A 12,730-nucleotide genomic window follows, 5' to 3' on the forward strand; every position below is an offset into this window, starting at 1 on the left:
AATGACGGTCCAACATGGCCTCCAAACCTTGGTCACAAAGCTCAACCTTCCAACGATATTTCATCCAAAACCATACACAATTCAATAGCTCAACCAAAGAAAAGGTATTACTATTACCCATCAAGCCCTTTTGTCATTAAGCATTGGTAAGAAGTACGTGGATGAGATTTGGAGTGATGTGTTGCTCATGGACACTTGTCATGTCCTTTTGGGTAGACCATGGTTGTTTGATCCGAGGGTAATGTATGATGGTTACAAGAACACCTACTCCTTCACCCACAACGACAAGAAAATCACCCTCACTCCCATCCAACCCACCAAGAACCAACCTAAGGCATATAAGATTTAACTAAGTTCCCTAGTAAGAGTGGCTTAAAAAGGAGCTTATGAGCATGCCCAAGATCCATTAACATGTATAGGAGAAAATTGAAACCTTGGGACCAATTCTTGAAAATTTGACCCCACGACTCCCTAAACTAACGAAAGAAATATCGACTTTATTATACAAAACGCTACTTCAAAAATTGGCTAAATTATACAAAACACTACTTGAAAGTTGTGAGGAGAAAAAAGAACACAGAGAATAGATGATGTAGATGCAGTCCCAACAATTACAATCCTGCTCATGGTTATATTGAAGAATCCTAATCAGACCAAAAGTCGAGTTGGACTAAGAAACTAAGTACAAATGTGTAAGGTTTTGTTATAGGCCAGGAAACAAGCAATCTTAGTTGTTAGCTTCAAAAGTTATATTTGAAAGTCACTTAATAAGTTATTTCCTTTTCTTTTGTAATTTTAGTTTCAAGATGTATTATAAATAATCATTGTCGCTGAATGAGAATATATAGTGAATCCATGATCAAATACTTCGAGCTTTTAGCTTTTCTTGGCTCGTTTGGAGGATTGGAGAGTGAAAAAGTCGTCAATGCTAATCAAACCCTAAGCGAGTTTAATTGTATTCTCAGGGTTCTTGAGTTCGAATTCGTGATGTATTTGTATCAAAATTGGACTTAAGTGTCGTTTCAATCTCATCATCATATCATCCCACGCTATTGCGTCTATTCAATATCATAATCATCACAATCGCTATTCATCATACCTTTGACAAACCCAAACTCCTCTAAAAGCTCTTCCATGTCCCTCACACATAAAATTTCATAAAGATTTGATCTTTGATCTTAGTCATATTCCAAACTCAAAATACCCTTATCCCTAATTGGTCTCATCATAGCCGATTTTCTTAAAGATCTTTCTTTTATTATTTTCTTTCACAAGACATCATCAATCCAACCTCCTCTATCCATCTCAAAACATCAAAAAGCTTATATATTTCCTCCAAAAAGGCCACTTTAAAGTATCTATGGCTTATCATCCCGGTCTTAGTCCTACTTGGATTAGGATTCAACAGATGTTTCATAGATAACCGGCTTGTACACCCAATGCTCTATCATAACATATATGCTTATGATTACCATGCAACAAAAACAGCACTCAATTTTCTAAAGGGCTAATCAAGATCAAAACAAAACTACAATGATCAAATATCTTAATCAAAACGCAAAAACAACTCGTTAATATTAGATATCAACAAATAAAACTAAAAGATATTCCCTCAATCCCTTTCATTTTGCACAAGTTGCAAAATAAGTGAAAATCAGTGAAAAGGGAATTAAATTGGATAATGAGACAAAAAAGCAAGTGGATGATAGAAATGAGGGATTAAGAAAAACATAGTATAAGTTTGTGAAGGAGATTGAAAGGAGAGGGAACTATTGCCAAAAATGAAAGGGTGCAAAATGTGGGACAAATTAAAATGGAAAGTGGTGCAAATTGAAGGACCAAAGGTGTAAAATTATTTCACTAGCTTTTTTCATTCTATATGAATTACCTAACTAAGCAGTATATGTTCCTCCGAAGAAACATTTCGTGTGCTCTAATAGTTGGAGCAAAAAAAACTATAATAGAAATAATTGAGCAACAAGTTTTACCTCATAAAAACTTTTGCATAACATTAAACAAAAATTACATAAAATGTTCCAAACAAGCAGAGTCAATTCAAAGAATGTATTAAACAATCATTTGTTCCCAATAAACCCCAAACAAAAAAACTAAAAGATAAAAGCTTACATGAGGATCAATTTCAGCAAGAATCTTCTTCTTTTTCTTGTGCAAGTAATCATCAACAGATTCTTCTACTCGTTTAACAAGTCGTTTCCTAAATAAATCAAATGAAAATAATAAATAATTGTAGTAACAAATCACAAAGAATTCAATTGAACAAACAAGAGAAGAGAAAAAAACGTACTGAAGAAACAGAGTGACATTAACCCCATTAATTTCGACATTAAAAGCAGGAGAGGACCAATGACAAACTCGAACAATGACCTCATCAATTTTTACACTTTTAAACAAGAATTTCAACTCTACATCATCATCAATCAGATTGTTTAAAGCTGAAATGTCAAAAATTAGGTTTTTGGCAGCAATTAAAGATTGAAAAAACCCTATTTTGATTTGTAATTGTGGTTCTTGTGTTAGCCATGGTCGTAATAAAGAAGTTAGTCTTCGCAGAATGAAACCATTGAAGAGCATCTTGAAGATCTTGAAGATGAATGTGGAAATTTGGTTTTTGATCGTTTATTTAAGTATGTGAAGATTGTTCAGCTCCCGCCATTGAAAAGGGAAAAGTAGAGAGAACTTTGGACAAAATTGCACCCGCTGGAAGGTTGAAGAGGGAAATGGAATGGTAGAATATCCAGGTTTAATAATAATAATAATTCCATATTAACGATTTTAAAATGTCACATGTCACACGTGACGAGTTTGGGAAATAAATTAAGTGTCACTCAAGGTTACGGAGAATTGTTATTAGTATCAATTAGGTTAAGAAAATTGCTTTTTTAAAAAAAAAAAAAATTAGATTTAATCGTTATCAATTTCTTTTTTCAGTCTACCTTGCATTAAAAAAAGTATCAATAATCACTATTCGTACTCCTTTTATAAGGAGAACTAGAGAAAAGCAGTCGAAGTTTACTCCAAATATATAAGAGCCCTACATAAAAGAAAATGGGTGCAATAATTTTAGAAAGGAACAACTAAAAAAAATTTAAAAAAATAATAAATAAATAAATTAATGAAGCAACAAGCGACATCTAATGTAATGGGAAAATTTTCCATTTGATATGTCCTAAGTGAAAAAACTTTCTTGGTAGTATTGATGTAGGACAAAATTAGTGAAATTTCTCAATGTTTTTTTTATTGTAGAACTGTTACTTTAGGAAGATTAAAAAACACATATAAACAACAATGATTTAGTACTAATTTGAAAATTTGGTATTTATTTCATAAAATCAGCCTAATATGTCTCGTTTGCTTGGCTCACATTTTATTAGTAAACTAGCATCTTCCGCCATAAAGAATAACTCCTTAGGCCACATCCAAAATATCGAATAAATATGCTCAATTTTCATCGATAAAGAATAATTTACATGTAATATAAATTAATATTTTTTTGGTTCCACTCATAAATGAATTGTAGGTCGTTTTATTAAATCTTTATATTTAACATATATTATTAGCTCAAAACCTTGGGGTCTAAAGATCTAGAGTCTAAAAAACAGATCCGAAAGATTTAGTGTTCAAAAAATTTTTATATTTATTTAAAAAGAAAACGATCGTTCAAAAAATATGATAAATAAATGAATTACACTAATGTATTCTAAATTAGTGATTCTTCATCTTGGAATTAAAACTTTTTAAAGGTAGTATATTTATAGCATACAAACGTTTCAACAAGTACATAACATTATTAACAACCTACTAATAATGTAACAATGGTTATGAATCAAATGCTTCAAGGTAAATTTTCACAAGATTTTTGCTAGATACTAACTAAAAAAATAAATAAAATTTAATATATATAATTCAAGACTAAAGTCGAATTTGCCTCTGAAAATTTATACCAATTACAAGCTCTATTTTTCAACTCTAGACTCGAACACATAGAGTTCCGAATTATTAGACCTGAACCTTTGAAATAGGGTCGGGTCCAACATGGTCTAGGTAGAGTATGAAAACCATGCCCATTCCTAGTCACAATTACATGAAGATTATTGAACATGCGCATGCTTTTACATAGTCATAATTACTGCTTGTTTGAAGGCAAAATTGACTGCATTTCTCTACTCCTCCATGTGAAGAGAGTACGAGTATGGATTATCCGTCACCTTCCCTCACCCAGACCCGCTCGAGAGCGACATATTGGGTATAATGATGATAACGAAAACTTGCTTTTTGTGTTGGTCCTCCAACAACATTGTAATTCAGCTGGGTCATGCAGTAATCACTATGAGTTGGTTTCGCCTTCTAAACTGTATCGAACTTGTTCTTGTGTGCCTAACAAAATGTTCTTCGTAACCCAACTTGAGTTCAACATCTGTTCTTGCAATGCGGTCAGGTCTACCTGTGCACGCCTCTTGCAGTCTTGAATCAAATTAAACCATCTCATGGCATGAGAATGTGAGATACGACAGCCCTCTAAGATGTCTTCCCACATACTGCTATTTGAATTAAGAGTTTCGCGGATGTAGCAAGCCTGTCATAGCAACTACAACAAATGAGAAACATTATTTGTTCACGAATCTTCAATAAGCCAAAAGCTTTTAGCAATTAGTCGGGGAAAGAAGATGAGCGTTCAAAGATTAACCTGCAGCAAACCCAAAATCATATCCTCGGTACTTGCACCTTCTCGAAGAGAAATGAGAATTCCTTGCTGAGGAAGAGAGTCGCAAAAAATGAGAAGGGAAAGAAAAATGAAATTGGATAAAGTGAAGGCAAAAAACTATATTTGCACTCACGTTTTGCAATCTCGTTCCATGACGGGTTTCTAAGCAAATAAAATAAAAATCCTCTCTACTCAGAGAATTCATTGTCAAAACTGTCAAGAGCGGTATCTGTCTTTTGGGGTCCAAGCAACCGATTCGGATCGGCCATTTTCCTTTCTTACTGCCTGATTTTGCACATAAATAAAAGAATTCATATTATCCTCCAGAATATGTGATTAATTAGAAATGCATGAAACTTTCAGTAGATGGAACTCACCGATATTTTCCCAAAGATTAACTCCTTCCAGCTTGCTCACTTCAGCCGGTGACGGTACATATCCATACTCAATCCATTTGTTGAGAATGAGCTCAAGCCTATCCTGAAAAAGTATAGTGAGTTATTTATTTGACTGTTACATATTAATTTGAAAGGTAAACAAGAGCGACTCCTTCATTTGTTAGCACAATCTATGCATTGGTATTGCCAGTGCAGTTTCTGGTGTTTTATGGGCCCTAGGCAAACTAAAAGAAATAGGTCTTATCTATAAAGGGTCGAATCTGAACTTTAACAGGCGTTCGGAAAAATAACAGAGACGGACCTAAATATAATAATTATCATTCTAAATGTAGCCGTGTCATATACTTCTTATTTGATAGAAGAATCAATCATAAATTGTAAATTTTTAAATGGATACTTCATCATCCATAATTTTGAGTATTAGGGCCCTCACTAACTCTAGACACTAGGGAACAGCCTTGGGTATTGCTACTTTGGTGGTAATTTAAAGAAAAACTAGCATCCTATTAAAAAGATTCGGAATTTCTGATCACATTTTTTCCTCTCTCCCATTACTCCTCAACTAGCTCCAAAGCCCTGCTTCACGGGCACAAATCAAGGTCACAGTGTCCAAAACTTCGAAAAAAGATTCACTAATCAAGAGTGGTATTCATGCAAAGTTGTGACTTTATTTAGAAAGAGCTCTAAACCAACCTTGGTTAAACTCTGCAGATGAACATGCTTGAGCGATTGGTAAATTCCACATAGGTCAATTGCTGAGAATATAGGGTATACCACAAATGGTAAACCTGCTTGCAATCTCAAGTAGCATCGAAAAGGTTTGCTAAGTAATACTTCATATAAAACTATTTGACAACATTACTGAATACTGAATTACAAGAAATTGTTGAAAGGTAAAAAAGAGAAGGATAAAAGATAACAGGCATGGACAAACAAAGAAAATTAAAAGTTAAACAAGTGGTTACAATAGATAACCTTTCACGTATGGAAATTAAAAATAAGATAAAAAGTTCAAACCTTTCATTATTCTTGAACATAACATTTAATGATGCAGCCAACAGAAGACCCAAATTATCAAAGCACACAGTTTGGATCTGAACGCACAAAACATATCAACATATGTTTTAAATATTAATGACAAAATATTACTCAAATTAAGACAACCAACCTGCGCTTTTGCAGAAACCTCACCCATGTTGTCAGCTAATGCAAAGCTTCGATGAACAGCAGTCTGGTAATACAAAATTATATGACGTACAATATCATAACAAGTAACTTATATAATATTGCAGGATCAAGGTATTCAATGTTGCTAGAAATTCGTCAAACAGACTTCTTAGGAGGCTGATGCAATCAAACAAGTGAAAATTGAAACAACTCAGCAATAACCAAAGCACGAGACCATGAATCTGCTTTTAGCAGTTAGCACCCAGGAATACTGAATAAGGGAAGGTAAAAGCTCAAGGAAAAATCTAACATGAATGAATTTCATGTTTCACCTATCGGGTGAATCTTCTCAAAATAGTCTTAAGCATCATTTTTTTCCTGCCATTGTCGCCCATTGTACTTGTAAAGGGGAAATAGCGAATGATGCATATTTTGCGCATGCACCATGGTCATCCAAGTCCAAGATTATAATTTAATTATTCAATAACTGGATTTTATTGATTTTACAAATCAAGGCTTCATTAGGAGATTTGGCCTTAAATTACAGGGTTTTGGAGTTAATATTGTTTATAGTTTTGAATAAGTATAATATTTTTAGTTTAACTAGAGGAGTTGAGCTTTGACTCATATAATCACCTTTAGACCTTCATGCTAAAGCTATAGAGCTGATTTAATAATTAAGGTGATTAGTTTTGTATAGTTACTAATTCGTACTTAGTAAAGCTAATTTATAAAAGTGCCACCACAGCAAAATCAAATGGGTTGTATAGTTTTGATAACTGGTTTTTAAGTTGTTGACCTGAGTAACCTATTAGCTAAACTTTCTAAGATTAAAAAGCCTTTATAATATCCTTTAATATTCAAAATTGGAAAATATCGCAAAAAATTTAAAATAAAAATATGTATTAACTGTTGAGTTTGTGTTTGTGCCCAAAAGCCTGACGCTTTGCTCAGGTCCAGATATTTCAAGCATCACCATGCCGGACAATCGGACAAGTTTCGGAGTGCAACACATGAATCTATATCTAAGTAACATAGCTATTCATAGCCCCTAACATATGTTTTAATAAAAATCCAAAAAATTACAAAAACAAGTTTAGTTTAGAAGATGGGTGGAATTTGGATTGTTTTAGATTTTACAAATCTCACAAAACATGTTACAAGGTTGTCCCATTTTGTTAGTCAAGATGAGAGGGGCTTCTCAAAGTTTTATTTTTTTTATGTACCTCTGTTTTTAAAGCTGAAATCAGCTTAAGCCCACATCAGAGGAAATATCAACATAGTATATACAAAATGTTCACATGAACTTCAAGGAGACCAATAGGAAAAAATAATTTAGATTATAAGCCTTCAAATTGCAGTAAAATCTACATGAAATTGAAGGTTTGGAGTTCATCCAACTCAAAAGTAATTGCATGGGAAAAAGGATTCAAGAATAAGATAATAATAGCTTAACATTTATATGTTCATATACAGAAGATTTTGTAATTAAGTAACGCATAAATACGTGATCTTTGCCACAAGTTATGAATTTGATTAATGGAGAACTCTTTAAGCAATGCTAATTGTTCTGGTTTGGTTTATTTTGTGAGTAAAGCAGGAATGGTTAGACTTTTCAGTGCAACTCTTGTGATTCTAAGAGAGAACCCGGTGAAAACCCGTGAAAACAAGTGTCATACTCAAATAGTCAATTTCAAGCCGGCATTTGTAGAGGAGAAGACCCTTTACATTCATCTATCTCTTAGGCCCTTATTCAAGTGATTTGTCCTTGATTATAGTGCAGTTCCAACTTCTAATTGCAGAAAAAGATAACAAACGAAAATACAGAATTAACAGAAGTATATGCTGAGAATGGAACCTTACACCAGTTGCCAGGTAGCACGCCAAGCTTATTTGTTTAGCAATGTTGGCCACAGAAGCAAGAATTAGGAAGCAATGTGGAAAAGCAGGGGTCATCAACTCGATTCCAATGCTTAAGCTGAACATAACTGAAGTCGCAAACCTAACTCTCTTCAACAAGGAAGTCATAAATATTTAATCTACAAATAAATCACATACAAAAAAATTGATAAGGAATAGTACTCTTTTAGAACTTCACTCTTTTCCTATCCATATATTGGTTTCAGTTTTATGCTGCCAATTTAGAACACCCCCACCCCCTCACCCTTTTCTGATGAGACACCAAGTAGTTACAACACTTAAACAAGGCAACCATAGATTACAAAGATTCAGTTTAACAAATGGAGACAAATACATTAAAACTCAATATACCTTCAAATTCGTGTCGAAAGCTGAACCAACACAAGCTGTATAAATGCACCGACTCAATCGACCAAGTCCATCCTTCAAAACCCAGTTCATAGCTGCAGCTGATGACAGTGATTGAGCATGCCCAACTCCTATAGCTCGAAACATGGCCTGATTTCATAGAATTACTAAGTATCTCAGTATATGCAATTCATACAGAATATCAATGATCTTTCTTGTATAAATACCAGATTCTCAATGCACCAAATCTTCTTATAACAAACCCAACACCATTTTACTTACCAACAATTACAGCAAAACAATATAAATAAAACTCAGCAGTTCAAAAGAATTACCTGAGTTGCAAGAACTTGAAGGGAAGAACTGAAAACTCTATGCAAAAACTTCCACTTGACATATTCAATGTAATTCTCAGTAACTTGCTTTGGAATGAAAAAATCTCTCACTATTCTAAGAAACTTTCTTATGCCCACTTCAATACCTTGAACAATTGATAGAGTATCTTCACTATCAACACAAATTAATTCAAGGGAATTCCCATTCCAGAAGTACTTAAAATCTTTACCACTTTTCTTAACTACAACAGGAAGTTCTGTTTTTAGCAAATACTGGTCCTTTTCTATAAACGGTTGTCGAAAATTTGAGTTTTGGGAGGTTTTAATGGAGGTGAAGAGAGAAAAAGTATTAAATGTGGTGTTTGAAAATAGGGTTTTGGAATTGGAATTGGAATTGGAATTGGGGATGATTTGGAGTGATAAAATTGGGGGGAAAGATGATTTCCATGAGAATTGAATGGATTGAAAGTTTAAAGGAATTGTTGTGGATGATTGCATAAGAACTGACAAATTTAATTGATTTGGGAAAATTGAAACTTTGATGAGTTCTTCGTTGCTGATCGAGGGTTCAGTTTAGGGCTTAGGAGGGAGTAATCAGGAATGTCAGATAAACCCCTTGCGGTTTGTAGTGGCTTGGGCCCACATGACCATCTTTAATATATCACTTTAATACCATACAAAATAACCACTTTAAAATTATAAATTATTATTTTAATATTAAATATATGTTGTGTTATTCTCAACTATCTCATTTGAGAATTTTTGTTTTTACAAATATAGTTTTAATAAATGCTATTAACAATCATCTAAAAAGTGTGTGATGCTTAATTTGCGAAAATAATTCAATGGAACTATGGAAGTGCTAGTAAGTTCAAAAGCATCAAAACTATACATGGACATTAGTTCATTAAATAATAGCCTATTTCAGATAGGAATAATCAGTTCGTCAAATGATTTAAAGTTTGCCTCTCAAAGTCTTACTGATTAATGTCTTTTATGTGAGGACCATAGCTTGCATATAGATGAATCCTGATCGAGGGCGGGATTCTTATGCTTGGGTGTTTGAAGCTGGTGAGGATGTTAATCTTGCATATTGATAAATCTTGGAATAGCAAAATATAAGTATAATTATGCATGTTTCACCTCCCACATTGGTTGGGGAAAGAAAGGCAAGCCTACTACAATCTTATAAACACCTTTGTATATTTGAAGGTTGGGCTATATGGGCATGGGATTTTAGGTTTGTTAGGGTAGGGACTTAAGGATCGTTTGGAGCTAGATAGGTAGAAGCTTGAAAATTTGAAAAGGTTAAGTGAAAAAATAAAAAAAATTAACAAAATAAATAAGTTTTCAAAATTTTTCTAAAAGTAAGCGTGAAAATTCCAAACCTGAGGTTTGGAGCTGTTCGTAATTACTAACTGCGAACAACCAAATATGACAAAATAGTTGTTCGTAGTTACTAACTGCGAACAACTATTTAACTTGTTTTGACCTGTTCGCAGTTAGTAACTGCGAATCGATAGCTGCACAAATACACAGATAGTTGTTCGCAGTTAATAACTGCGAACAAGTCAAAAAAAAAGTCAAAGTTGTTCCCAGTTACTAAGTGGGAACAACTATTTTTTTCTTTTTTGACCTGTTCGCAGTTACTAACTGTGAATAGCCCCAAACTTCAAGTTTAAGATTTTCACACTTACCTTTGGAATAAGTTTGAAAACTAATTTTTTTTTTTTTTTTTCACTTAACCTTTTCAAATTTCCTAGAAGCTTAAGGGTCTTTTGGGGCTAGATGGGTAAGGGCTAGTGGGTTTTAGAGCCCATAGGGTAAGATAGAGCCTAAAGGGTTGAATATGATAGGGTAGCATTTTTAAAGCTTATAACATATGGTAGGATAGATATTTTACAATTCACAGAATAAAATAGAAAATAAGAGCTTTAGAGCCTATATGGTGAGGACTTTTAGAGCTTATATGATGGAGGGGCTTTAAAGCCCGTAGGATAGGGTAGGGTAGATATTTTAAAATCTCGTAGGGTAAGGTAGGGTAGATGCTTTAGAGTCTATAGCGTAAGATAGGGTAATGGTTTTAAAGCCCATAGGATAAGATAGGGGCTAGTAGAGTTCTTATGGGTTTGTTTTGAGTATGTGATGCATGTATTGATTATTGTTGAAATTAAATCTCAAAGTTTTTTTTTAAAATTAATTATTACTTACATAATTTGAATGTCTTCAATATCAAGTAAAAATAAATTGAACTAGTTGAATCTATGCACAACTTTAACGGTAAGTTTTTAAGGTCAGTTTAGTATGTGGTAATAAACAACGTTAATAGGAATGAAAACTAGTTAATTTTGGGAAAAATCTCTTTGCTACCTGGTCATGCTTGTCCAGCTTCAATCATCTCATTTCTTCATTAACTTCATTCTAATGCGTTACCAATGGAGGAGATGATATCATGTGGTAATGAAATTTTGTAAACAAAAAAACTTTTTTGTGATTAAAGTTTCATCACATGGGAATGACATGAAACTTTTGATGAAATTTTACACTAAAAATCATTCCTTTTATCATCATTTAGTACCACTAACCAAACGGGCCGTAAATATACTAAATTTCATTTGATTGGTATTATTATAAACTTTACAATAAATAATATTTATTAGCATCATTTCTAGACAAAGAGTTTATACAATATATATCACAATCATGTGTGTATACAAATATCTTTTTAAATTTGTGTTTTTTTATATATAAGCTAGAATTCTTAATTTTTATATTGGGGTTCAAGACGCACGCTTCTCCAGTAAAACTGTAGTATAAAAGTGTGATAATAATATTAATTTAAAATTATCTGTCATATGTACATCTGAATATATCGTTGCATAGACTAAAATGAAGCTTTAACTCTAGAGCTAGATCCCATGGCAAATCCTTGATAAAAATTACCAAATTGAACATTAATAAGATGCAAATTTTGAATCTAATCCAAAATCACCTTTTCTTTGACAAAAATATGTCCATTTTAATTCTCAATATATTTAATGTTTTGTTTCGAACAAGTAAAATCAAAACTCTAAAATTGAAAAATGTGACTAATTATATGGACATAAGATATGACATAATATTATGACAAAACAATAGATATCATACAAATTTAATTCAGTTTATTAACAGTATATTAGCTACATCTACATGAAAAAAACATATTTTATTAATATGTGAGGAGAGAGTCAAATACTAGTATAAAATACTACATCCTATTCAACTCATTTGTCCTATTTAATTTTTCACATTTGTCTATGTAACAATTTAATCCTTAATATCCTTATGTTAAAAGCGATTTACATATGACCCCTTAAAACCCTAATCAAAATTAGACTCAAGCTTGTGTGATTCGATGCGAGCTTATAAATTCAGCTTTAATATTCGATCTTTTTTGTTGCAGTAATTTTTTTAAAGATTTTTTTGAGGATTTTTCTCGAGCCGAAGAGTTTTTTGACCGCATTTTTCTTTGTAAGTATGAATTGGTGCCTTTTTTGCTCATAGATTATGATTATAATTTCTTATAAGTGAAATTCACTAGATATACAATGATGATGATTTATAGAGTCTAACCTTTACAGAGTACGACACTTTTATATAGTGAAAAATTCACTATAATAAAGTGAGATAACTAAATTGAAATTGATTAATGATCTTCTATTTATAGACTTATTATTATATAAAGAATAACTATCACTAACACACGAACTATGCCCACTACTCCCTTAATTATGGATGACCTTAAAATCAATTTCTTAATTTCCATTTGCCTACAAACCTATACATGGCCATCAACAACG

The 12,730-nt window shown here is 32.6% G+C and overlaps 2 protein-coding genes across 6 annotated transcripts in view; both read right to left on the reverse strand.

Moving 5' to 3' along the window:
• LOC130821253 (uncharacterized) overlaps window positions 1–2,744 on the reverse strand; it is a 37,982-nt gene extending 35,238 nt beyond the window's left edge. For all 3 annotated transcript variants that reach the window (XR_009045317.1, XM_057686939.1, XM_057686940.1), the window contains exons 1-2: window positions 2,306–2,744; window positions 2,128–2,215 (exon numbers count right to left, since the gene is read on the reverse strand). Coding sequence is in view for 2 of the 3 variants with exons in the window: in XM_057686939.1 (XP_057542922.1) it covers window positions 2,128–2,215; window positions 2,306–2,592 (375 nt within the window). In the remaining variant the exon portion in view is untranslated. The remainder of the gene's footprint in view (window positions 1–2,127; window positions 2,216–2,305) is intronic.
• Window positions 2,745–3,773: 1,029 nt separating this feature from the next.
• Window positions 3,774–9,502, reverse strand: LOC130820862 (protein root UVB sensitive 4). 3 transcript variants are annotated; one of them, XM_057686402.1, is made up of 10 exons: window positions 8,892–9,502; window positions 8,560–8,706; window positions 8,152–8,298; window positions 6,290–6,352; window positions 6,139–6,215; window positions 5,815–5,920; window positions 5,101–5,203; window positions 4,857–5,008; window positions 4,706–4,771; window positions 3,776–4,594 (listed from the first exon to the last, which is right to left on the reverse strand). In XM_057686402.1, the coding sequence occupies exons 1-10, from the start codon at window positions 9,387–9,389 to the stop codon at window positions 4,346–4,348; spliced, it is 1,608 nt and encodes a 535-aa protein (XP_057542385.1). In that variant the 5' UTR covers window positions 9,390–9,502; the 3' UTR covers window positions 3,776–4,345. The 3 variants fall into 3 exon arrangements, with proteins under 3 accessions (XP_057542386.1, XP_057542385.1, XP_057542387.1); XM_057686404.1 differs by having other exon boundaries at window positions 4,471–4,606; XM_057686403.1 differs by lacking the exon at window positions 5,815–5,920 and having other exon boundaries at window positions 3,774–4,594; window positions 5,101–5,198.
• Window positions 9,503–12,730: the final 3,228 nt, after the last annotated feature.

The sequence above is a fragment of the Amaranthus tricolor genome, chromosome 8 (assembly GCF_026212465.1).
Source record: "Amaranthus tricolor cultivar Red isolate AtriRed21 chromosome 8, ASM2621246v1, whole genome shotgun sequence".
In the NCBI taxonomy this organism is placed as follows: Eukaryota; Viridiplantae; Streptophyta; class Magnoliopsida; order Caryophyllales; family Amaranthaceae; genus Amaranthus; species Amaranthus tricolor.